Source organism: Nannospalax galili, unplaced genomic scaffold (assembly GCF_000622305.1).
Source record: "Nannospalax galili isolate Female #2095 unplaced genomic scaffold, S.galili_v1.0 scaffold153, whole genome shotgun sequence".
Taxonomy (NCBI): Eukaryota; Metazoa; Chordata; class Mammalia; order Rodentia; family Spalacidae; genus Nannospalax; species Nannospalax galili.
In genome coordinates, this window is record NW_008333469.1 from 318,476 (window position 1) to 343,436 (window position 24,961).

General features: G+C 38.0%; 1 protein-coding gene and 1 pseudogene across 2 annotated transcripts in view; one reads left to right on the forward strand and one right to left on the reverse strand.

The window, feature by feature from the left end:
* Pkn2 (protein kinase N2) overlaps nt 1–24,961 on the reverse strand; it is a 137,143-nt gene that overhangs the window by 6,439 nt on the left and 105,743 nt on the right. For both annotated transcript variants that reach the window (XM_008828292.3, XM_029561198.1), the window contains exons 9-19: nt 21,867–22,010; nt 21,488–21,563; nt 20,880–21,054; nt 20,558–20,684; nt 19,141–19,271; nt 18,976–19,051; nt 18,803–18,894; nt 9,467–9,643; nt 4,205–4,267; nt 2,487–2,563; nt 1,109–1,251 (exon numbers count right to left, since the gene is read on the reverse strand). In XM_008828292.3, the coding sequence (XP_008826514.1) occupies nt 1,109–1,251; nt 2,487–2,563; nt 4,205–4,267; nt 9,467–9,643; nt 18,803–18,894; nt 18,976–19,051; nt 19,141–19,271; nt 20,558–20,684; nt 20,880–21,054; nt 21,488–21,563; nt 21,867–22,010 (1,281 nt within the window). The remainder of the gene's footprint in view (nt 1–1,108; nt 1,252–2,486; nt 2,564–4,204; nt 4,268–9,466; nt 9,644–18,802; nt 18,895–18,975; nt 19,052–19,140; nt 19,272–20,557; nt 20,685–20,879; nt 21,055–21,487; nt 21,564–21,866; nt 22,011–24,961) is intronic.
* LOC115069477 lies at nt 12,440–12,552 on the forward strand (annotated as a pseudogene).

The following is a 24,961-nucleotide window of genomic DNA, read 5'->3' on the forward strand; positions in this document are numbered from 1 at the left end:
GTATATATGTGCATATAAACAATACACACATTCATTCTGAATTCCATTCCCATTTATCATTCCTAACAATTTATAAACATATATTAAGCCCTTATTACCTTTATTTTCTTCACATAAGTTGGTTTCTTAAATTGTAAAAATTTCTATGTATAACAAGTTATCCTCAGAAACTAATTTTAATATACAGAAAATATTAACTGTTTCAACTCTGCTGTATAGGTTTTTTAAAAGATTTATTTTTATTTATCTATTTTTTATTTTTTTTGTCTTTTTGAGACAAGGTCTCCCTGTAGCCCCAGCTGTCCTAGAACTCACTATGTAGACCAGGGTGGCCTTGAACTCACAGAGATCCGCCTGCTTCTGCCTCCTGAGTGCTGGGATTAGAGGCATGCGCCTCCATACCCGGTTTAAAGATTTATTTTTAATATTTTTAATTATGTGTATGTGTGTATCTGTGATGGGTATGTGTGCATCTTGAGTACAGGTCCCCACAGAGTCAGAGAATGCATTGGATACAGCTGGTATTGGAGATGTGGGTGCTGGGAACTGAACTCAAGTCCTCTGCAGGAGCAGTATATGCTCTTAATTGTTGAGCCATCTCTCCAGCCTTGCTGTTTGGTTTTGAAGGTCACATTTACTTTTGACAAATGGAGCTGACTTTGCTTTGTAAGTGTAAAGCTTTTCGTAATTTAGTTCAATGACAAGGTGGTGTTGCCATGTAGCCCAGACTAATCTCAATTAATGATCCTCCTGTCTCAGCCTCCCAAGTGCTAAGATTACAGCTGTGTACCCTATTCCTGGCTCTCCCCAGGCTGCAGAGTACTTTTATTAGTCTTCTGCTTTATTAGTCTCTTCCCTATGAAATATCAGCTTTGTTAAATATAAAACGTCACCATACTACAAAACCTAAATAAACTCTTTTCAAGACATTCATAATGCATTTCACAGATAGTATAAAGATCTAAAATGGACTAGTAAAGAAATTATTGAAACACAGTCAATCATAGGCATATCTTATGCAGGAGGCATAGTGGTGGCTTTAAAAAAATGACACATTATTCCTCCAGCCATTCTCTCTTGGGTTTCTTACCTATCTCTTACTGCTTACCTCACCAACAAGCATTTCATATATAAGGACGCCAAGGCCCCACCAGTCTACAGCCCTTGTGTAAGATGTTTCTGTTAATACTTCTGGAGCAAGAAATTCGGGAGTGCCACAAAACGTACTTGTTCTGTCTCCATATCCCATTCCTGAAAGAGACAAAATTGGAAGTACCAACAAGAAAAGAAAAAAACAGCAGCCTAGCATGAAAATGGAAGGTACACTCAGAAAGGAAAATTAAAGTTGCATACATGGTGATCAACTCAGATACACCAAGACTTTAATGGTATAGAAGAACTGCAACAGAAGCTCATGCTCACAAACTAGCAGATGGCAAGAACAGAGTCTAAGAACAAAAAGCATTTTTTCAACAGTTTCTAATACAGAAAAGCCCAACTAAAGGAAAACTTTCAAATAAGAGGTCAGTGGACATGGTGGTGCACACCTTTAATCCCAGCACTTGGGAAGCAGACACCTAACCTCTGTGGGATAGAGGACAGCCTGCCTAGTCTACATAGTGAGTCCCAGGCTAGCTGGAGCTACAGGGAAACCTTGTCTCAAAAAACAAAACAAAAACAAAAACAAAGAGGGCCAGAGGGCAGTGGTATGTGATAAACATGTATTTACAAATCTCATTCACTCACCAAACTACTTATTTATTGAAAATTCACTGAATACTTACGATATGCCAAGAATTGTGTGTGTGTGTGTGTGTGTTATGAAAACAAAGATGAGTTAAGAAATAAGAGATATTGGTGTATAGAGGGGAAACAGATGTCATTATAACATTAAATGTAAAGACGAGACCATCAATTTGTAACATACTATGTCCCATACTCATCTCTAGTTATTCCTAGGGAGGGAATGAACTCACTGACATTAAAGGCAATGCAAAACCACACAGAATGTAAGTGGCAAGGCAAAGTCAAACTGTCTAGTGCTTAAGCTCCTGCTTGTTACTTTCCTATGTGATCTCTGATTCCAACTGCCTCAGTCACAGGTTTATTTAATTCTGAACATACAGAAAACATTCTTGAGATCATCATATATTTCTATTTTTTTCCATTTAAAATGTTAACAGTTCTGAGGCACTAGAGAGAAGGCCTATGTACTTCATTTGGCACAGTTCCAGCAGAATGTGCAACTTGTTTAATACTTTCTTAAAATTGTGACAGAACTATTAACTATAGTTTCTAGAAGCCTGAATGATAAGTATATACAGAAGAATGTCATCATTAGGTTACATGATCAATCCATAATGTCTTATGGAATAAACTAAAATTAAAAATACATTTTGTTTTCCATATAGGAATTTGAAAACTATCAAAGCACAAAGGAATAACATAAATAATCTATTAGAAAAGGAACTTTATAACACACTTACCTTCTTTGCAAAGACCAAAATCAGCAATTTTCACAAAGCCTTCTGTATCTAATAACAAGTTATCCAATTTCAAATCTCTGTTCAGAAAGAAAAAAAAAAGAAAACAATGAGATCACACAGCACAAAATATTAATGTGCCTCCCCAATGGGAACTTGATTTTTTCTTTTCTAAGAACTGATTTTCCAAGTTATAATTTGAGATTTAAATTGCTTATTTTTCTTCCTTTTGTTAAGTAACAATATAGTTTCTAAGTAATTTTTTCTTGTTAGGTAGACAAGAATGTATTTACAAAATGTATATTTTAGCTCTTTAAATATTATTTTAAAGCATGGAAAGGGTTTAAGCACCTTTTACTCAGGTTTAATTTTTTATTTCTGATATAACCTGACTTAGTCTAAGACTGAGGTTTGTCTAGGTACCACTGTGAAAGAATAAGGCTAACTGCATAAGGTATAAACTAAACTTGACAGTAATTTAAAATAAAAAGAAAGCTAATTGATTAAAAATTAAGCTAGTTGAAAATATTTTATTAAATAAAACAGAACCATGAGGAAATCTTTACCTTGAAAACATTGTTAGAAGTTTGACTAAAGCAATGCTGATAATCTCCTAATTCTGACCGACTTCTTCGTAATTTGCTTATTCTTCAGGAGTGGTTTTCAATCCAGTTATTTGTCAGGTATATATACAGTGTGGCTCAGACGCTAGGTGCTGGGCCATGAACTGTTTGCTACTGGTCTACAATTTGACAATGAGCTAATACCAGTAAATAAATTGCCTACATCACCAATACACTGTTTAGTTAAGGTAATGGCAAATTTAATTAATTTATCATTCATTTATTATTGTGCTTGGGAATCAAACCTAGAGCTTCACACATCACAACTGCCCTACCACTGAGTTCAACCTGTGCTGCCTAAGGATTCTTGACAAAGGAGCAATGTGATAGTTTATATTCTGGCACATGCTGCTTATTTTTTCATGGTCAGTTTTGAATAGCACTGGTCTATAGAGGTTTTCTGCAGTGGATTAGTTAAATATAAAATATTCATTAGGATGAATACTACTGGTGAACTGTGTCATCACTGACCAACTCAGCCTTTCACATGTTAATTAGGAAATGGGCAGAGGGTCAAGAGCCAAGAAGCTCATCATATAATTAGCATGCTGGTTACAAATCTCTCCAAGTTGGAATAGAGCTCACTGATCACATGTAGGGGAACATTAAAACACTGGCTAAACACAAAATATCCTTATCCTTATTCTTTTTTTTTGGTCTTTTTGAGACAGGGTCTCCCTGTAGCCCCAGCTGTCCTGGAAGTCACTATGTAGATCAGGCTGGCCTTGAACTCACAGAGATCTGACTGCCTCTGCCTCCCGAGTACTGGGATTAAAGGCGTGCGCCACCACACCCGGCCCAATTCTTTTATTTTTAAATTAAAAAAAAGTATTTTATTTATTATTTTTATGTGTGTATTGCCTTTAAGTGCACCTGTAAGTGCACCTGTGTTGTGCAATGCCCGAGGAGGACGGAAGAGACCGTCAGATCCCCTGGAACTGGAGTTACAGACAGCTGTTAGGTGCCATGTGGGTGCTGGGATTCGAACCTGGGTCTTCTGCAAGAACAGTGTTCTTAACCGCTGAGCCATCTCTCCAGCCCCCTTATTAATTCTAATTCACAGTGAAGTAAGCTTTTAGAAACAATGAACTCACTTACCTATAAACAATTTTGTGTTCATGCAAATACTGCAACCCGAGAACTACACATGCTGCATAAAATCTGTGTGAAGAATTAAATCAAATGTTTAATAAGCTTTACTGCTCTTGAACCCCAGTTTATATTTTTATGCTTCAAAGCCCAACTTTGTAGTTAGTTAATTCTTCAAATATTTATTTAGTCCTTATTATGCAGAATAAATTGTGTTAGGTACCAGGGGTAAAATTAAAAAAAAAGAAAGAAAGACAGGTACAGTCACAGCAATGAAGACTGCTGATTTTCCTGGTGGGGTCACTGGGGATCTCAGACAGGACATGTGATCTGGTCCTGTAGGAAGAATTACAATGTGCTGTAAGGATACTAGGACAGAGCTGGAAGCAGAAGTTTTGCTGATAAATATATAAATATAGGACATCCCCTTGAAGGGAAAAAGAATAGGGGTGTGAAAGGCATAGCATATTTGACAGCTAGCAACGAGTTCTGGTGCAGCTAAAGCACAGGGTGGGAATATGGGGGTTGGGGAAAGAGTAGCAGGATATTCGGTAAAAGGAGTCTGGGTGGGCTCCTGAATGCTGTAAGAACATCCAATGAGTGGTAACAAAGAAATTAAGAGATGGCTTAAATAAAAACTGAAAAATCCCCTTGATGAGACAGGATGTCTCAGTTATATAAGACAAGGGTGGGAAGAATGAGGACAACTCTTAAGGTTCCTATCAACAACAGGAATAAGTAAGTAAAGAATAGACAAGTAGCCAACGTTTTGCTGAGAAAACCTTTGGCTTTAGATATGTTGATTTTGAACTGCTTGCGAGGCAGGGCAAAAACAACAACCCCCCCCCCCCCCCCCAGCAGTTGGATACAGGAGTTTGGCTCGCAGGAAAAACGGCCTAGCTAGAATAAAGTCTGAAGGCATGGAGTCATGCTTGTCTTTTTTAGTTTTGATCGCAAAGGCACAGCACAGTCAGCTCCCAATAGGCTTGCTGAGCCAGGGTAAGAATAAATGAACAAATTTACAAATGCAAGTCTATGAAGAGACACTTAGGAAACTCAGTCCTTAATTATTTAATAATATAATTATCTTGTCTATGAAATACATGTTAACACTATCCCTTACCCAAAGAATACTTAATTCAGTCATCTATTCTATTTACTCTGACGTCATCTACAATCTACAGAGATAATTATATTCTAGTGAGGTAAATGCTCTGAACATTTAGAATGTATTGATACTTACATGTACATAATATTCTCATGTTTTCATTTACTTAGTTTTTATTTGTCTGTTTTGAGGCATTGTCTCACTATGTAGCACTAGCTGGCCTGGAACTCGCTACATTTATTTATTTTTAAAATGGGACCATAAAATAGAAGAATTTTTAAATGCCAATATTTATATTTACAAATATGTATCTGATTGAACATATAACAAGTTAAAGGATTAGTGTGATTTGTTAAACTTGATGAGCAGCCAAACCGGAAGGTCTGCACCCAGCATGGATGGCGATGGCCCCATGGCTATACAGAGGGAACCTCCTCAGTTAACCCTCCCAGTCTGATCCACAAGGCCAAGTGCATTAGAACAAAGCTGTGCAAATGGCTGGGAGGGGCAGCTGAGCTATCACAGGTAAGGGTCCATTGACCCTCCCTGCTCCTTCCTTCTCTGAGGGAATGTCAGCAATCCACAGGCCACTCACTCTTTTTGTAAGCAGGCACAGCTGACCTGATGAAGATGGTGGCTGTTTCTCGGAGTGCTCAGACAATGAGGCTCAGTAAAATCACTAAGTCCATATTTGTCCCCAGATTCTTGATGAATCAATCTTTTTCTTTTAAAATTTAAGCAGTATATTTAATCTTCAAGTTTGTTTTTTACAGAAGTAGAAAGCAAAGCTCAGAAAGAAATTTGTTTGGGGTCACATACTAGAAAACATAAAAGCTGTGAACTACACTAGTGAGTCCATAGTTTCAGTTGATAAAAATCCACTGCCCTGTATGTGCCAAGCTTTCTTCCAGATATTATACTACTTAACAGGACAGATGTGGAACATGGTCATTCTGTGAATGAGGGAGTCAGATGACAAACATTTTTATATTTCTTCTTTAAAATTTATCTTTTGGGGGCTGGAGAGATGGCTCAGAGGTTAAGAACACTGGTTGTTCTTCCAGAAGATGTGGGTTCAAATCCCAGCACCCACAAGGCAGCTAACAATTGTCTGTAACTCCAGTTCTAGGGGATCCAATAGCCTCTTCTATCCTCTGCTGCCATTGCACGACACGGGTGCACTTACCTACATGCAAGCAATACATGCATACACATGAAATAAAAATAATAAAATATTTTTAAAAAATTTATCTTTTATATGTATGAATGTTTTGCCTGCAAGTATTTAAGTGCACCCATGTTATGTGATGCCCACAGAGGCCAGTAGTGCGTATTGAACCCTCTGGAACTGGAGTTAAGGACAGTAGTTAGCAGCCATATGGGTGCTGGGAACCAAAACTGGATCTTCTGTAAGAGCAGCCAGTGCTCAATATCTCTCCAGGTCTTATTTTATATTTCTTTTTTTTTGGTCTTTTTTTTTGAGACACGGTCTCCCTTTAACCCCAGCTGGCTTGGAACTCACTATGTAGACCAGGCTGGCTTCGAACTCACAAAGATCCACCTGCCTCTGCCTCCTGAGTGCTGGGATTAAAGATGTGTGCCACCATTCCTGGCTATTTTATATTTCTTAAAAATAAACACATAAAACAAAAAAGAATTCCCCTGTATATAATTATCTGGTTAATTTATTTTTATTTTTGTGGGATTTCTACGTAGCTCAGGTTGGCTTCAACTCAGGGTTTTCCTCCTTCTCCTGAATGTTGAGAATACAGCCATGGGTTCACTTGGCCCCATCATCTTAGATTTTCTTTTTGGTCTTTTTGAGACAGGGTCTCCCTGTAGCCCCAGCTGGCCTAGAACTCTCTAAGTAGACCAGGCTGGCCTTGAACTCACAGAGTCTACCTGCCTCTGTCCCCCAAGTGCTGGAATTAAAGGCATGAACCACCATATCGAGCTCAATGTTAGAATTTTTTTATAGCACAGGAAGTTGTTCATTACTATAATTTATTTTATGTTTTAAATTTTATCTCCTTCTCTTCCTTTCCTCACTCCCTCCCCACTCCCTCTCTCTTTCAGATACGGTCCCACAACAGTCCACACTAGCCTCAAAGTTTTACTTTCACGCCTCAGCCCCCTAAGGCTAGAATTTCTGACATGAGACAACATGCTCCCCCACCCCCAGCTATGCTGCTTTACATTTTTAAATACTGAGATAATGAGTTACTAGTAACTTTATACCACTTGGCCACAGTGTTTTGAACACTTCACTGTTCGTCAGAATTGATTCCTATTTTCTTACTGGAGCCTTGAAGGCTATGACACTATCATTAATGTCTGTTCTATACAACCTCCAATGGTTACAAGGAAAATCAAATAAAGGAATAAAAGTGAAATCACTACAAGAATATCGGTTGCTCCTTCATTGGAAAATAGATAAGATAAAAATTCAAGGGTAGAAAAAATTACAGGGCGGGTGGCATATGCCTTTAAATCCAGCACTGGGATGCAGAGGCAAGTGAATTTCTGTGTGATCAAGTCCAAGTCCAGCCTGGTCTACATAAGGAGTTCCAGGCCAGCTGGGGCTATAGGGAGACTCTGTCTCGGAAAACAAACTAGTAAAATCAATAAAAGCACTTAAAAAAAAATTTATTGATTTGGGCATATTTTGGAGAGTTGGATTTGTTAATGCTACGGATGCTACAGGAAAGAAAAGGGGGACCAAGAACGGTGCTCAACAGTTGGACTTGAACATCATGGGAGAAGACACTGCTTTTTACCAAGATGATGAAGACCAGAAGAGAAGAGGGCATAAGAAGTGGTAGAAAATGCTCATGGGAAAATGAGAAAAAGCAATTTGAGATGATAAATGAAATTTTTGTGAGATTTACAGACAGAAAAACTGGTCCTGAGCTGAATGCTATTAATGCTGGATGGTTAAGGAAGCAATTGGTGCTAAAGCTGTAAATGTGGTAAATATCAGAATGTAGGTTGTAGCTAATAGGAATAGTTTTCTAGCTTTTCATCACGTAAGAGCTACAAAATTGGGATAATAAATACTATATATTCTACATGTATCTACAACCTTAAGTTCGTACTAATTTTTATGTATTGGAATAAGCAAACTTTAATATACCATTTAACAAAACCATAAAAATGGTTTACAGTTAAGCGTGCTTTCCATCCCTTTCCTTGGTGGCAATAAGGATACAAGTTGAATATCCCTATCCCACAAATCTGAAATAGGAAAGGCTCTAAAAGAACATTCACAAAGTTTTGGAGTTGGTTGTTGTGATACACACCTATAATCCTAGCACCTGGGAGGCCAAACACGAAGACTGTGAGTTTGAGGCCAGTCTGGGACACATCAAGTTTGAACTAGCCTAGGAAACGTGATGAGATCTTATCTTGGGGAAAGAAAGGCATAGAGTTTGAAGAATTTTATTTTTGGATTAGAGATGCTTGAACCAAATTTCAAAATCTGAAAAAACAAGACACTATGGCCCTAAACTTTTTTTTTTTTTTTTGTCTTTTTGAGGCAGGGTACTCTCTGTAGCCCCAGCTGGCCTAAAACTTGCTATGTAGACCAGGCTGGCCTGAAGCTCACAGAGATCCCTCTGCCTCTGCCTCCTGAGTGCTGGGACTAAAGGTGTGCACCACCACACCTGGCTTGGCCCTAAGTGTTTTGAATAAGAAATATTCAACCTATATATTTCTTTTACATTCTTTTAGAAATATGGTAAGCACAAACTTACCATTTAAACCACAAATACAAATATTTCATACAAATATATATTAACTCTTCTGCATTAAAAAAAATTATACTGTACTTTGAGTATAATTTATTTTGAAAGTTACAGTTCTAGGATGCCTTCCTTAGGGAGAATAGTAGCTAAATTGAAAAAAAAAAAAAACCTACTAAAATGAATCTAAATTGTATTTAAATTTTCAACAAGAAATAATAGTAACTCATGAAATTTTCAACATGGACAACAGAGTAAGTAAATAAATACAAAAAGCATTTAGCAAAAAATAAGGAACTCTAGTATTTCTTACAGGGATCTATTTTCCATGGTGGGGGCAAGGATCTAAAATTCAGAGCTCTTTTTAGTTGCAGAAAGAAATCAGTCATGGAAAAGTCAGACAAACGTCTATGGCATACTCACACAGCTCTTGATTCAGAAAAGACATCAGTATGAATGTGCATCATTAGGTCCCCACCGGCAGCATATTCCATTACAAAGCAAACATGCTCTTTGGTTTGGAAACATGCAAAAAGGTTCACCAAAAAGGGATGCCTTACACTATTCACAGTTTCAAAAATTCTTTTTTCACACATCAGGCTGGAAGAGAAAATTACCAAACCTTAAAACGAGCAAACTTTAAAACTAACAAAACATATCATTTGCAATGTTATGAGAAATGTTCTACTTGATACTTACAATGTTAACTAAAATAAATTAATGAAAATTAAAATATGATTAGCACAGCATAAAGATTATGGAATTTACATTAATAGCTTGTCACAAATAAGGCTAGTAACTATGGTTAATTTACATAGTGAGACCCTGTTTCTAAATAAATAAAGTTTTTGACCATGGTAATTCCAAGGACATCATATATAATTCATAAGTTAGACTATTCAAATTTTTATCTTATAAAATATGAACCTGAAGAAATACAGATATGCTGCATTAAAATTTTAATCTAGAAAACAGACTAGAAAACAAAGAGAAACAACATGCTTCACATAACAATCTGTAATATTCCTTATAAGAACCAAGACAAATTATTAAAAAGAAGAGTGGTAAACTTTCTGAGTGTGGAATATTCATTTTACCCAAAAAGGATACTTCCTTTGCCTGGAAATAATAAATTAATTTTGCTTAAAATTTAAAGTAAAAGAGAAAACTAGGTTGAGTCTTATTCAGTTATTTACTTTTATTAACTGAACAAATAAAGATCAATAGATGTATCTTATTAACAACTAGGTTATACAAATGTTTCCAACACTAAACAAACTTCATTTCTATTTCTACATGCACTTTAGAATCAAAGACTGATTTTTTTTTTTTTTGAGACAGGGTCTTCCTGTAGCCCCAGCTGGTCTGGAACTCCTACATAGACCAAGCTGGCCTTGATCTCACAGAGATCTGCCTGCTCTGCCTCCTGAGTGCATGAGTCACTTTGTCCAACACTGGCTTTTAAAATATTTTATTTATTATTTTTATTTTATGCATATGAGTGTATTGCCTGCATGTATGTGAGTGCACCTGTGTCGTGCAATGCTGCGGAGGTCAGAAGAGGGCTTTGGATTCCCCTGGAACTGGAGTTAAGGACGGTTCATAGCCGCCATGTGGGTGTTGAGAATTGAACCCAGGTCCTCCGCAAGAGCAGTCAGTGCTTTTAACCGCTGAGCCATCTCTTCAGCCTGACCAACACCAGCTTTTAAAAAACTTTAATACTTATATTTATTTTTTTTACTATTTTATTATTTTTTGAGTATGAGGGTATTGCCTACATGTATACAAGTGCACTTGTGTTGTGCAATCCCCTTGGAGGTTAGAAGAGGGCATCAGACTCCCTGGAACTGGAGTTTCGACAGTTAGCCACTGTGTGGGTGCTGGGATCTGAACCCAGGTCCTCTGCAAGAGCAGCCAGTACTCTTAATTGCTGAACCATCTCTCTAGCCCCTAATGCTTTTATTTTTAATTAAAAAAGGCGGGGGAGCAGAGGCCAGTGAAATGACTTGGTGGGTAAAGGCATATGTTGCACAGGCCTGGTTACCTGAGTTCAATCTCTGGAGGGAAAAGAATTAACTCCAAGAAATTGTTCTCCACAGGTGTATGCCCCTCCCCCATCATCAGCATCAAAATTTTTTTCAAAAGCTTAGATTTTTTTTTTTTGGTTGAAAAATATATCCTAAAACTGCTTTGGATAAAATGTTTAAGATGGTTTCTGAAACATGTACTTTATAAATCAAACTACATTTTTTGAGTCAATGTAGGCAAAATATTCAGAGGGGATAAGACAAAATATATATTAAGCTCAAGCAGATTAAAAACATGGGATAGAACTTACGAGTGAATCAGTAATTTGTTATGGTTGGGATTTATGGGTGAATCACTAATTTTCAACTGGATGGACGTTAGGTTAGATAGGCACTGAACATGTCAGTGATAAAGGAGATAGACTCATTGAACTCCTGCAAATGGTTTTTATGCTAGCTATAAGAATGTTTTAATAGTGACCAACAATATTCATGAGGACAGGATAGAAGTCTAGGGCAGGGGCTGGAGAGATGGCTCAATGGTTAAGAGCACTGACTGCTCTTGCAGAGGACTCTGGTTCAATTCCCAGCACCCACATGGTGGCTAACAACACTTCATAACTCCAGCTCTGGGGGAATATGATGCCTTCTTCTGACCTCTGAGGGTGTTGCATGACACAGGTGCACTTATACACATGCATACACATAAAATAAAAATAATAAAATATTTTAAGTAAAAAAAGAAGTCTAGCCAGGTGTGGTGGCACACGCCTGTAGTCCCAGCACTTGGGAGGCAGGGGCAGGCGGATCTCTGTGAGTTCAAGGCCAGCCTGGTCTACATAATGAGTTCCAGGACAGCTGGGGCTACAGGGAGACCCTGTCTCAAAAAGACCAAAAAAAAAAAAAAAAAAGTCTAGGACAACAATTAGATAGGAAGGCTCTTTAATAATTCAGATTATCAAAATAATTTTAAGGATTTTACATTACATAAGAATACAAAAATTTTAAACTGTTTTAACATTATCTAAATTATGTATTACCCTTAAAAGTCTCCACAACAACCCAACTTTATTCAAACTTTAATTTTTGTGATTATATTTAATTATTTGTTTGTGTGCACATATGCACGCAAGTGTACACATGTGGGCTTATGTTCCACAGCACATATGCAGCAAAGGACAACTTGCAAGAGCTAGATAGTTCTCTTCTACCACATGGGTCCTAAGGATAAAATTCAGCTTGTCAGGCTTGGAGGCAGGTGCCTTCACCCTCTAAAACATCTTGCAAGCCCCTCAAACTTTAAATTTAGTAACTTTCAATTGCTGAAATAAAAAGTACAAATCCAATTTCTCCATTAAAAATTTAAAAAATCCTGCCTCCTCATGGTGCTAGGGTTAAGCTGCAGTGCCATAGCACGCTGCTTGAGCATAACTGGAGCCGCCTGCCCTTCTTGGGTGGCCCTTTTAACCACCAGCTACAGGGGCGTGGGGAAAAAAAAAAACAAAAAAAATCCCTAAGCCCGTCAGTATACAAAAATATCCTCCAAATAAGTTGAGATTGTATTACTTTTTATTTTTTTGATTGATTTATTTTTACGTATATGAGTGTGCAGGTAAGTGCACCCAGGTCGTGAAGTACCCATGGAGGTGAGAAGAAAGTATTGGATCCCCTGGAACTGGAGTTACAGATGGTTGTTAGCTGTCATGTAAGTGCTGGGATTTGAACCTGGGCCTTCCGCAAGAGCAGCCTGTGCTTTTAACCACTGAGACAGCTCTCCGGTCTGTGTGTATTTTCAAGACAAAGATGTGCTTTTATGTTTTTCCTAACTAGTTTCATCATTGTATACTTCCTTCAGAGTTCACGTTATTAGCTATGAAAGACACAACATCTTAGGCAGTGGAAAATCACATCACTAATAAGGTCTTATGATTGAACCCTATATAAGCTGGAAAGCTTTCATTCTGTAGTACAAATATATACTTCCATTTCTATTGTTATATTTAATATGAACTTGTATGAAAACTGGGTGAGGAGATTTGATAAGGCACTGGGAAGTAGGAATGAGAGTGTTCAAATAATGATAGGAAAATTGACTGTGATCTTTGAGTTCCAGGCCAGCTGGGGCTACGGGGAGACCCTGTCTCCAACAAAGAAACAAAATAAATGAATATGCTGGTCTATGTTTTTTTTCAACTGATTGTTTTCTTGATTTATTCTAGGATGAGCTTTATTTTGTATTCTTGAAACTTTCTACTTTTTCATTTTTGTATTTGAGATTTATTCTCATGTTACTAAAAACTAGAGAACTCTAAAACTGAAGTTATTTGGATCACCTGTCAACTTTCATTGAAGGCTAGATTCATTTTCAGCTAGGTTCTAGCTAGAGTTCTAGCCTCTGATCTATACTTTCTTATTTAATGGTAATATGTATATTTTTATTATTGAGTTAATTAGAAAACAGTCTTTCTACAAAGATTCAGTTCTAAGTAGTTAACAATACAAAAGAAAATTATATAAGATACCAGTACAGGTTGAATATACCTTTACTGAAATGCTTGAGACCAAAAATGTTCTAGTGATAAATAATGAGCTATAGCACCAGGATGGGAACCAGGTCTAAAAACTCATTTGTTTCATATATACCTTATATCCAAAACCTAAAAGTAATTTTATAACATTTTTAATAATTTTGTGCATGAAACATTTGTGAACATAGAATGGTAGACTTGGTATCACATTTAAAATAAAGTTTTTGTTTGTGAGCTAGAGAGATGGCTTAGTAGTTAAAAGCACTAGCTGAGGAACTGGGTTTGGTTCCCAGCACTCACATGGCAGCTAACAACTGTCTGTAACTCTAGTTCCGGGGAATCTGACACCATCTTTTAGCCTCTGTGGGCACCACATGCATGTGGCACACTTACATTCATGCAGGTGGAATACTCATACACACAAAATAAAAAATTTAAAACATTTTTAAAATTTGAGTTTGGAGCATTTCAAGTTTCAGATTTATGGATTATATATGCTCAATCTATAACCAGTTTCTTACTATTTTACAAAACAAATGAGTTCACTATGTTTTTTTTTTTTTGGTCTTTTTGAGACAGGGTTTCCTTGTAGACCCAGCTGGCCTTGAACTCACAAGAGTGCTGGGATTAAAGACATGCACCACCACCCCTGGCTCCATTTTTTTTTTTTTTTTTAAAAGACAGGGTCATACTATGTGGATCAGGCAGGCCTTGAACTCATAGAGATCAGCCTGTTCTCTACCTCCTGAGTGCTGGGATTAAATCAGGAGCCACCATGTCTAGCCCCAGTTCACCATTTATAAATCTGGAAAAAAAAGCAATATTCTTCCAGGAAGTATAACATTTGACACTCCCGATACTCCAAGTATAATCAGACCTTCTAGTGGACTCAATCTGTTTATATAACAAAAATAGTTCCAAGCATATAACATCATTGACTATTTTATAAGTATCTAGAAAAATCCTCTTTTGGTAGTTCTGAATATCAACAAAATCCCCATGTTTTGATGTGATTAATGAGAATGCGTTAAAAAACGTACAGGTGGGGCTGGAGAGACGGCTCAGTGGTTAAGAACACTGGTTGTTCTTGCAGAAGACCTGGGTTCGAATCCCAGCACCCACATGGCAGCTAACAACTGTCCATACCTCCAGTTTCAGGGGATCCAATGGCCTCTTCTGTCCTCCAAGGGCACTGCATGACATGGGTGCAATTACCTACATGCAGGCAATACATGCATACACATTAACAAAAAAACAAAAACCCAAACCCAAAACCCCCCACAGCACTCAGGAGGCAGAGGCAGGCAGATCTCTGTGAGTTCTAGGCCATCTAGGGCTCCAGGGAGACCCTGTCTCAAAAAGACCAAAAAAAAAAACCACCCACCAAAAAAACCCCCATAGAGGTAACAAAATAAGTAAGTAACCCCAAATGATTTTTTTTTTTACATAAAGAAAAAGATATCAATTCCTAAGCCTAATTCTTTTGGGGGGATTTAATGCAGGTTATCACTATGTAGTCCATGCTGGCCCTGACTCATCACAGCAATGGTTCTGCCTTAGTCCCTAGTATGCTAGAATTACAAGAGTATGCTCTATACCCAAGAACCTATCCTAATTCTAAGAATTACTGTATGGAAAAAAAAAGTACAAGTATATTAACTAATAAGACATATATGATTAAACACACACATACACACAACCCCCATATGTGTATATATTTATATGTATATGAAAAGGTCTGGTGATGCAGTCTTGTAATCCCAGATATGTGACAGGCAGAAGTAAGAAAATCACAAATTTGAGTTCTACTTAGGCTACATGTTTCAAAATATAAAAGTAAGGTGTTGGACAACGGTGTCAGCATGCACAAGACCCATGCAAACTGAAGCAGACAAAAACCCAGCACAGAACTGTGGATATGGGCAGCAGGCCCCAATCTTAGCTGAAGAGCTGATTACTGCTGAGTGAGGAAGGGCTGATCTTAAAGGGAGAGACTCTAGATAGGCTGAGTAGACCTCAGTGGATGAACCTGCACTGAAGGACGTCTGGGGACACTAACTCGACTCAATAGGTCTTAACACAAATGGCAGAATGCATGAATTTTCCAATGGGAGTGGGTCTATGGAAGGGTGTCAATGGGGAAGGGGGTATAAAGATGATTAAGATGGTCTATATGAAATACACAAAAATTCAATTAAAAATTTACAAAAGTAAGGGGCTAGAGAGATGTCTCAGCAGTTAAAAAGCACTGGCTGCTCTTGTAGAGGACCTGGATTTGATTCCCAGCATGGCAGCTAACAACTGTCCGTAAGGCTAATTCCAGGGGATGTGACGCCTCTTCTGACCTCCAGGGATATTGCATGACACGAATGCACTTAAATACTTGCAGGCAATATACTCATACATATAAAAGAAAAAAACCAACAGCAGCAACAACAATTAATAATAATAATAGATCAAAGCATAAAAGTAAATAAAGAGCTGGGCAATGTAGCTCAGTGGTAGAGTTCTTACCTAGCATGCACGAGGGCCCAGGCAGAATCCCTAGTCTTGAAAAACAAATTAAAATACAACAAAAAATCTTTCTATCTAGCCACATTCACATGCATACATATGTATGTATACATATGTATACTTAATATATGAGTTAACTGAAGCAAAAAGATGTTCAGTGACGTTCCCCAGTGTCAAGTCCTTACTAAGAAGGAACAATCAGGACTAGAAAAGGAAGCCTTCTCATGTGGCTTTGGGCTCTTTTCATTATTCAGGGCTATTTTCTTTTTTAAAAAATGTATTTATGTATATGTGTGTGTGCCTGACTGAGTTAACGTATATCACATGCATGTAGAGGCCAGAAGTGGGGTGGGGGTCAGATTCCCTGGAACTGAAGTTGCAGGTGGCTGTGAGCTGCCCAAGGTGGGTGCTGAAAACAGCCTGGGTCTTCTGCAAGAACAATAAGTACTCTTAACTGCTGAACCATCTCTCTAGCCCCTGCAGGGCTATCTTCTATTAAGAATCTTCAGAGTATAAGTAAGATACTAAATATCATTTGGACTTTCTTTTCTCCCTACAGGTAACAGTTACGCCATTTGGGAGTCTTTTAGATAGACCCACTGAAGGGGTACTCCAATTGCCTCACCCTGTGTCCCTGTTCAGCATAGAAGAAGCCACAGTGGACTGCATCCTGATTCCCTATTGGCAATTTGGGTAACCTCTTCAGAGGATGGTGTGATAAGAATAGGAGGTATGATTTGGCTAGGCAGTCAGGGTAAAAAGACCCCAAAGAAAAGTAGCCAGTTTCTTGGCTAAAACTCACAATGTCCTTGGGCCTCTTAGCAACATACTCTGTTCCAAAGGCCAAAAACGTCAAAAGTATTTGGGAGCTTGTATCTAATCCTTAAAAGATTTTAGGGTTATCTCTTCAGAGGGGGATTGTTAGAGTAGCCAAAAGCCCCGAAAAGAAAAGAAAAGAAAAGAGAAAAAAGAGAAAGAGAAGGAAGGAAGGAAGGAAGGAAGGAAGAAGGGATGGAGGGAGGGAGGGAGGAAGAAAAAATATGAAGTTTCCAGAAAAAAGTGATGGGGAGATATGGGAGATGTTGGAGGGGAGGGAGTGGGCATGGATTTGATCAAAACATCTTATATGCATGTATGAAACTCTCAATAAAGTTTCTTTAAAAATTAAAACAACAACAAACCCAGCTTCCAATTTACAGAAATCATGGAAGTCAAATATTCCCCTGCTTTAGCATGCAACAAATACCGTGTGCTACTTTTCTTGTTCAAAACTATGATGGACTAATTTTCAGTTCAGCATAGGTAGAATAAATCGAAAATGACCAAAAGTCATAAAGAGAGGGGTAACACCATAGAGACACTTCCTCTGAGCCAAACTAGCGAAGCAATTGCAGATATTATGACAACTGGCTAACCCAACCCAAGTCACAACGAAGTCTGCATAATAAGAAGTTTTAAGTAGACAAAGATCAAGGGGTTTTTCCTCTCCAAATCAAAAAACCATCATAATACGTACAAGATAGAAATAATCAAACAAGAGGGGCAAGATGGCTCAGCAGGTAAAAGCACTTGCCACAGGCCTGACACGCTGAGTTCAATGCCTAGAAACCACATGGTGGAAAGAAAGACCAACTCCTAAAAGTTGTTTTCTGTCATGTCATGTGCACAAATAAATATATAAATATGTATAATTTATGAAAAAAAATAAAACAAGGTAAAAGCTGAAAAAAACTAAACATTACATGAAAACCTTTCTGATAAACATGTCATCTTTATAAAATAATTCCATATATAAGAATTGTATTAAAATTACTCAAATTCAATTCTAATCTTTATCTTTATACCTACAATCCTCACCTTTTTTTTTTTTTTTTTTGGTTTTTTTGAGACAGGGTCTCCCTATAACCCCAGGTGTCCTGGAACTCACTATGTAGACCAGGCTGGCCTCGAACTCACAGAGATCTGCCTACCTCTGCCTCTCAAGTGCTTGTCTTAAAGGCATGTGTCACCACGTCTGCCTAGCCCTTGCATTTTAATAGCTGTATACAAAGGAGTATCCACAGCAATGTCCATTTATTACATTCTTTCAGAGGTAAGGCCCTACAGTAAAATATAAATGATTTAAAAAATATGGAAGGCCAATGAGCTGGTTCAGCAGGTAAAGGCTTTTGCTGCTAAGCCTGACAACTGGAGCTCAATCCCCAGGACCTACCCACATGGTGGAAGGAGACAGACAACATCCCCAAGTTGTCTTCAGACTATGCCATGGTGTGTGCCCATGCGTAAAATAAGCATAATTTTTAAAAACAGGGAAAACACATAAAAGTATATTTCAAAAGGCTGAAGACATTAATCACTAACTTACAGATTATTAATAAATGACATTTTATCAGCGTCACAGAAAATGCAATTAGTTTTACTAAATCACAAATAATTTAATATTTTAACATCTCAGCTTATTAAAATTTAATAGAATTAGTTCAAACATTTTACACTTTCCTTGGTAGCCACAAAGCAGTGTTGTGGGAAAGAAATGGCTGGAAAGAACAGCACTTAATAGCTATCTTTTGCCAAACAGAGTTACAGTTAGTTTTATTAAATATACTATGAACTCAGATTTATTGCTGCAATATGCATCAACTCTCTTAATCTATAACCTCAGAGAAAATTTTCATTTTTCAAAAACTAACCTGTCTACTTCATCTCGAGCCACAATGTCTCCTTTCTTTAAGGCTTTTATAGCAAACATTTCATTTGTGTGTTTATATTCGGCCAACAGCACCTGAAATGAGGTTAAAATAATTACTTTCTATTTGAATTTTTAATCCTGTAGTATGTATTCCTAAAATTTTGAAAAGATTACCTTTCCAAAGTGTCCTCTTCCCAAGACAGCACAACATCTGAAGTCTTGTAGATTAAACTGAAACCTTTGTTGAGATCTAAAACCATAATAATAATAAAAAATGATGTAATCAAATCAAGTATAGAATGAGCTATCCAGCAGCAGAATGCTGTGGAAGGCCTTTACCTCGTGTCCTCCAGTTCTCGAATGCCACTGTGTCCAAGACCCGAATCAGGAATAGTGAGCTCAAACTCAGACTTGGATTTTGGACGTATACTATTTCTGTCATTTTCAATATCGAAGACAGTTTCTGAACCCTGTAAAATATGAAGTGCTCATTAAACTAAGGAATATCAGAAAATATACTTTTGTTTTTGTCTTTTTGAGACAGGGACTCCCTGTAGCCCCAGCTGTCCTGGAACTCACTATGTAGACCAGGCTGGCCTTGAACTCACAGAGATCTGCCTGCCTCTGCCTCCCGAGTGCTGGGATTAAAGGCGTGCACCACCACGCCCAGCCAGAAAATATATTTTTGATAAGCATAAAGTTGAAGAAACAACTCTAAATACAACATAAGTATTAGAGAAAAAAACTACAGATATTACTTATTTCTTTTTTTGTCTTTTTGAGACAGGGTCTCCCTGAACAGCTGGCCTGGACCTCACTATGAAGACCAGGCTGGCCTCCATCTCACAGAGATCTGCCTGCCTCTACTGGGATTAAGGGCGTCTGCCACCATGCCTGCTATTACTTATTTTTTATAGCAATTAATTTGATAAAAATGTGAGAAAGCAACATATTATCCTCTTTACAAGCTGTCAACCCAGTAACAAGACACAATCTGTTTCAGGCAGCAGACATCTAGTATCACCATGCATCTATCTTACATTGCCCACTGCACTCCATTTGGCCTGTGAGCACATGGAGGTTGATGACAAGTATTCCAACATGAAGAACTTGGCTATCTCCTATCAATTTTGTCACCTAAGACAAGTTCACTCATAAAAAATATAAACATGGTGCTGGAGAGATTACTCAGTGGTTAAGAGCACTGGCTGCTCTTGCAGAGGACCCAGATTCAAATCCCACACCCACATGCCAGCTAAGAATTGTCTATAACTCAGGGGCTGGAGAGATGGCTCAGCAGTTAAGAGCACTGACTGCTCCTGCAGTGGACCCGGGTTTGATTCCCAGTACCCACACAGTGGCTATGAACCATCCTTAACTCCAGTTCCAGGGGAATCCGAAGCCCTCTTTTGACCTCCGTGGCACTGCATGGCACGGGTGCACTCACATATATGCAGGTAATACACTCATACACATAAAATAAAAATAATAAATATTAAAAAAAAAGAGAACTGTCCATAACTCCATTTCTAGGGGAATGTGATGCCTTCTTCTGGCCTCCAAGGGCATTGCATGGCATGGGTGTACTTACATGCAGGTATTATACTCATATACACAAAATAAAAAGCAAAATATTTTTAAAAATAAGCATATAGTTCACATGGTCAATTTTAATTGAAAGGCACTTTAGTCACTGTGATGCTTTTACTGCTGATTCATCTGGTAAGAGAATTACACAAAGTTTAAAATGCCTTGCCTGTCTGGATGTATCCAAAACTCTTAATTCAGAAGATTCATCTATTTCTCCAAGGGAAGAAGCACGTGGTGGGGCTGGAGGAGGTTCAGGTTCAAGATCAAAGTCCAATTTGGTTACTGTAGAATCACTTACAGAAGACAAAGCAATTTACCAAAACAGCAATCAAAATCTTTATTTAAAACAGTTACAAAATCAAAGAAAACTAATTTCTTTTAAATAAGCAAAGCAGCAATTTCACAGTACTAGTTGGAACAAGCTGACCACCTAGTGCGACCACTGTAATACATCTAGAAAGGTCAAGTGAGCATCTTAAGACACATACCTAGCTGGAGGTTCCAGTTCTGGGATGCGCACGTCAACCACCGGCACTGCCGCAGGCACTGGAGTCTGAGGGCTGAAGGTACCAGAATGATTTACTGTAGGAATGGCCCGTCTCACCAGCCTTCCCCAAGTAGCAATGTTAATATTCATTTGAGGAGCTCTGAGAAATGTTTTGCCTATAGATATAAATAAAGAAAATAGGACAAGCAATTCTTTATATAGTACCCAAAGTCATAACTTAAAAATTCATATTCAGTTTATAACTTACAAAGAACAAAACAAATGTGTAACTTAAAAAAACTAGTTCTTAAAAGCTTTTTTTTTTTTGGTCTTTTTGAGATAGGGTCTCCCTGTAGCCTCAGCTGTCCTAGAACTCACTATGTAGACCAGGCTGGCCTTGAACTCATAGAGATCCGCCTGCCTCTGCCTCCTGAGTGCTAGGATTAAAGGCATGCGCCATCACACCCAGCAAACTATTTTGTTTTTAATTAAAGGAGAGTGTAAAAGCATGAATGGTATTTAAAAATAAATTACTTCTACCAGGATAGCTGGAATTTCTACAAACAAAACACGAAATAAAACATTCCATATTTAATTCTTAGTAATTACCTTGTTGTTTTGAAAAAATCTTCTTCTGTCTTTGGAGTTTTGGTCTTCTTTCAATAACTGGATTAAAAAAAGTAACCTGTGGTAAAGAAAATTCAAGTGACATGAAAACAGCACTGGATTTATGGTTCATGAAATCCACTGTTTTTAAAACACAAGGGAATTTTAGCTATAACTCAGCCCAACCCCTTCATTTTCTATGGCGAACGCAGACCAATGGAAGACAAGTAAGTGCCCTCAGGGTGACACTAGCAGGAGCACGGCTGTCTAGAGCTCCGGCACCTGTCTCTCTCTCGCCTACTGCTCTTCCAGTTCTACACCATGCTGCTACATTTGCAATCTCGACTGCAGTTATGCACATTTAATAAAATACATTCATTACCTCTGCAAACAAAGTACCCTGGGGTTCCAAATAGAGACACATGCCATGCCGCTGGTTGTCTAAGAAATCTTCTAACCTCAGAAATTTTACAGCACACAGAGATCGCCAATCACGCCAATAAACTGAAATTTCCAGTTCACGCGACTAGGATAATTAAAAAAGAAAAAAAAAAGAAAAAAAAAAAAAACCAGAAAAGACATCAATGGACACACACTGGAATAAAATACCACAAAAAATACAAAATACAAATACAATAAACAAAGCACATACTAAAAAAACCCTCAATATTTTTAAGTAAAATTTTGTGATGTTTAATTGTACATTAGTTTTTACAAACTTATACATTTATCTTAAAGAACAGAACTTATATTCAGACAATCTCCGGCTAATGTATTTCTGAAGTTCAAGGCCAGAAATACATACAATGAACCATCAGTAACCACAGAAACCTCTCTCTTCAATTTGTCAGACTTCTCTTTCCCACATGCCCTTGCTTGCTGAGCAGATCAGGCAGACATGTGGGGCAAAGACTTATCAAAGATTAGGCAGATTAAAAGGGCAGATACTAGGGATGGAAGTAGTCTTTGTTCTTTAAATTGCTGAAATGGTGGGCTATGTACTATGGAGGAAAGCAAGTCCAGTCACCTCATTCTTACTATTTATTCTACTGAGTCTGATGTAACTAACTTTATGATTCACTTCGTTCCTCTGTCTTAATTCTAAACTTCAACCCAAAATATATTACAAATCTGAGATTTGGGGTAGAATCTCACCCCACAGAATTTAAGATAACTTTCTTGGCGTTCTACAAGGTTTTAGGCACAAAAACTACTTTCTGTTACTTGCACTGTTCCTTGAGAATACTCTAACTTAAGAGAGTGGGTAACTATGATCAAGAGATATTTTGTCAATATTTTATAATTTATACCACGAACTGTCAGTGCCTTTAACCCCTTACATCCAGTGTAGTTTGGGAAAGATAGTCAAGAGCATAATATCTGAAGACACTGTGCCACACACACAGACTGAGACTTCCTCAAAAAAAAGACACCTCTACTGTTTAGAATACAAACTACAAAATTGCCAGCAATTTTCCAGATTAAGTAGGTCAGTTCTATAAACCAAGGGCATGCTTATAGGAAATTTCAAATGATAGAAGCAATAAAATCTTTATGGAGTAAAAAATCTGGCCAATAGGATTTGAGTTAGGAACTAACTGGCAGTACTGGTTCATGTTTCATTTTCCTTTATCAGGAATCTGAATTTAGAATGAAAGAAAACTGTATGGAATGAATAAGGAATCTGTGTGGCTTATCACTCTCGGGCTAGGATGTAAATATAAAAAGAGACATCAGCTTTACATGTAGGTGAGACAGAAGTGAGACAAATTTAATGTGTGCAATTTTGCAATTAAAAAAATGAAAGTGCACATCTAGCATAAAGGAATTGGTATAAAAGAAGAATGGGTTTCCAAGTGGTTTGCTGAAGAGCTGCAGGACACCAGAACACTTACATAAATACTAATGAATAACTATTTAAATTTTTTTGACTTATTTTTATTTTATATGTAGGAGTGTTTTGCCTGTACATACAGTGCATCACATGCGTTCAATGCTTGCAAAGGCCAGAAGAGGGCATTGGATCCCCTGGAACTGGAGTTATGGGCAGTTGTTGGCTGTTATGTGGATGATGGGAAATGAACCCAGGTCCTCTGCAAGAGAGCGGTCATGCTCTTAACTGCTGGGCCAACCCTCCAGGCCCTTTCTGGTTTTGGTTTTGAAATTGGCTCTTACTATGGATAGCCCAGGCTGTCCTTGAACTCTCCTGCCTCAGCTTCCTAAGCATTGGAATTATAGGCATGTATGTCTTCCTGAGAAATATAACTGTGGAATAGTTACTTGTTTGTTTATATTTTGACCTATGGACACACCATGAAAAAAAATTAGTGGGACACTAAACTGAGGAAGTTAGAGAACTCTTTTAAAAGTAAAGGCTATTCTAGTGGTGCAGTACTGGTATTGTTATTTTGGGGGTAACCAATAGTTATCTAATTGGATTTTAAAGCCCTATCGATGGGAATGAACTCATGGGTGGCACTGTAAACACATCCAAATACCCATGGCTGGAGAGGACACAGATCCTACAGAAAACTCTATCTGTCGTATCTCTATAGACAATTGAAATTTCTTACCATATGCTAGATACGAATCCTTATATTTACAGAGAAGCATACTGTACACCACTCATCAAAGAAGCTTCTTTTTGTGATAGATGGGAGGTTACTGCAGAATCCCACGACTGATCAGACACAGAGAATACACTTTTGAGAGATGCCCAGTTCTAGGTGACACATCTACAGTTGAACCTCTATACCTTAGGCTCATGGAACATAGCAGAACCAGGGTAGAGAGAAAGCTATTGCATCCGTCAACTCTCACAAGTGAAGCTTCCTTATACAACAGAGTGTAATGCACACAGAAGGCTACAACTGGCCAAGTTTTAAAAAATAGGAGACTGAAGAGTGCATGTCCCCGGATAGGACTCCTTTATTAAATATCCCCACCCAAGGCTCAGGGGCAATCGAAGAAGAGGGGGCAGAAAGACTAAGAGCCAGGGCTGGTTCATGAACACAGGGAAGCAGAGGCTTTCAGGCAACTGGAAGTTTGCACATGTGAATTTGTGGCAATGGTGGCACTGAGCACAGAACCCATGCCAACTCAATCAGACAAAGACCCAGAGTGGATCCAGAGAAATGGGTGGCAGTCTCGCCCTAGAATGGGAACTATTGGAGACTGTTTCCTACTGGGTGAGGAAGAGTATGCCTTTCTTACGATCTCTAGATAGGCTGACTAGACTCCAGCAGATGAATTTGCATTGAAGGACATCTGGGTACACATGTTTGACTGGATAGGACTTAACATGTATGGTGAAATACATGAGGTCCAGTGGGGTGTTGGGGGAGGGGCACAGGTGGGGGAAGAGGTCTAAATTTGATTAAGAACTATTGTACGAAATGTACAAAAGCCCAATTTAAAAAAAAGTCAAGGGCTCCTAGCCTGCACTACTATCCTCAGGCCTCTTGGGGTAAGTCTATA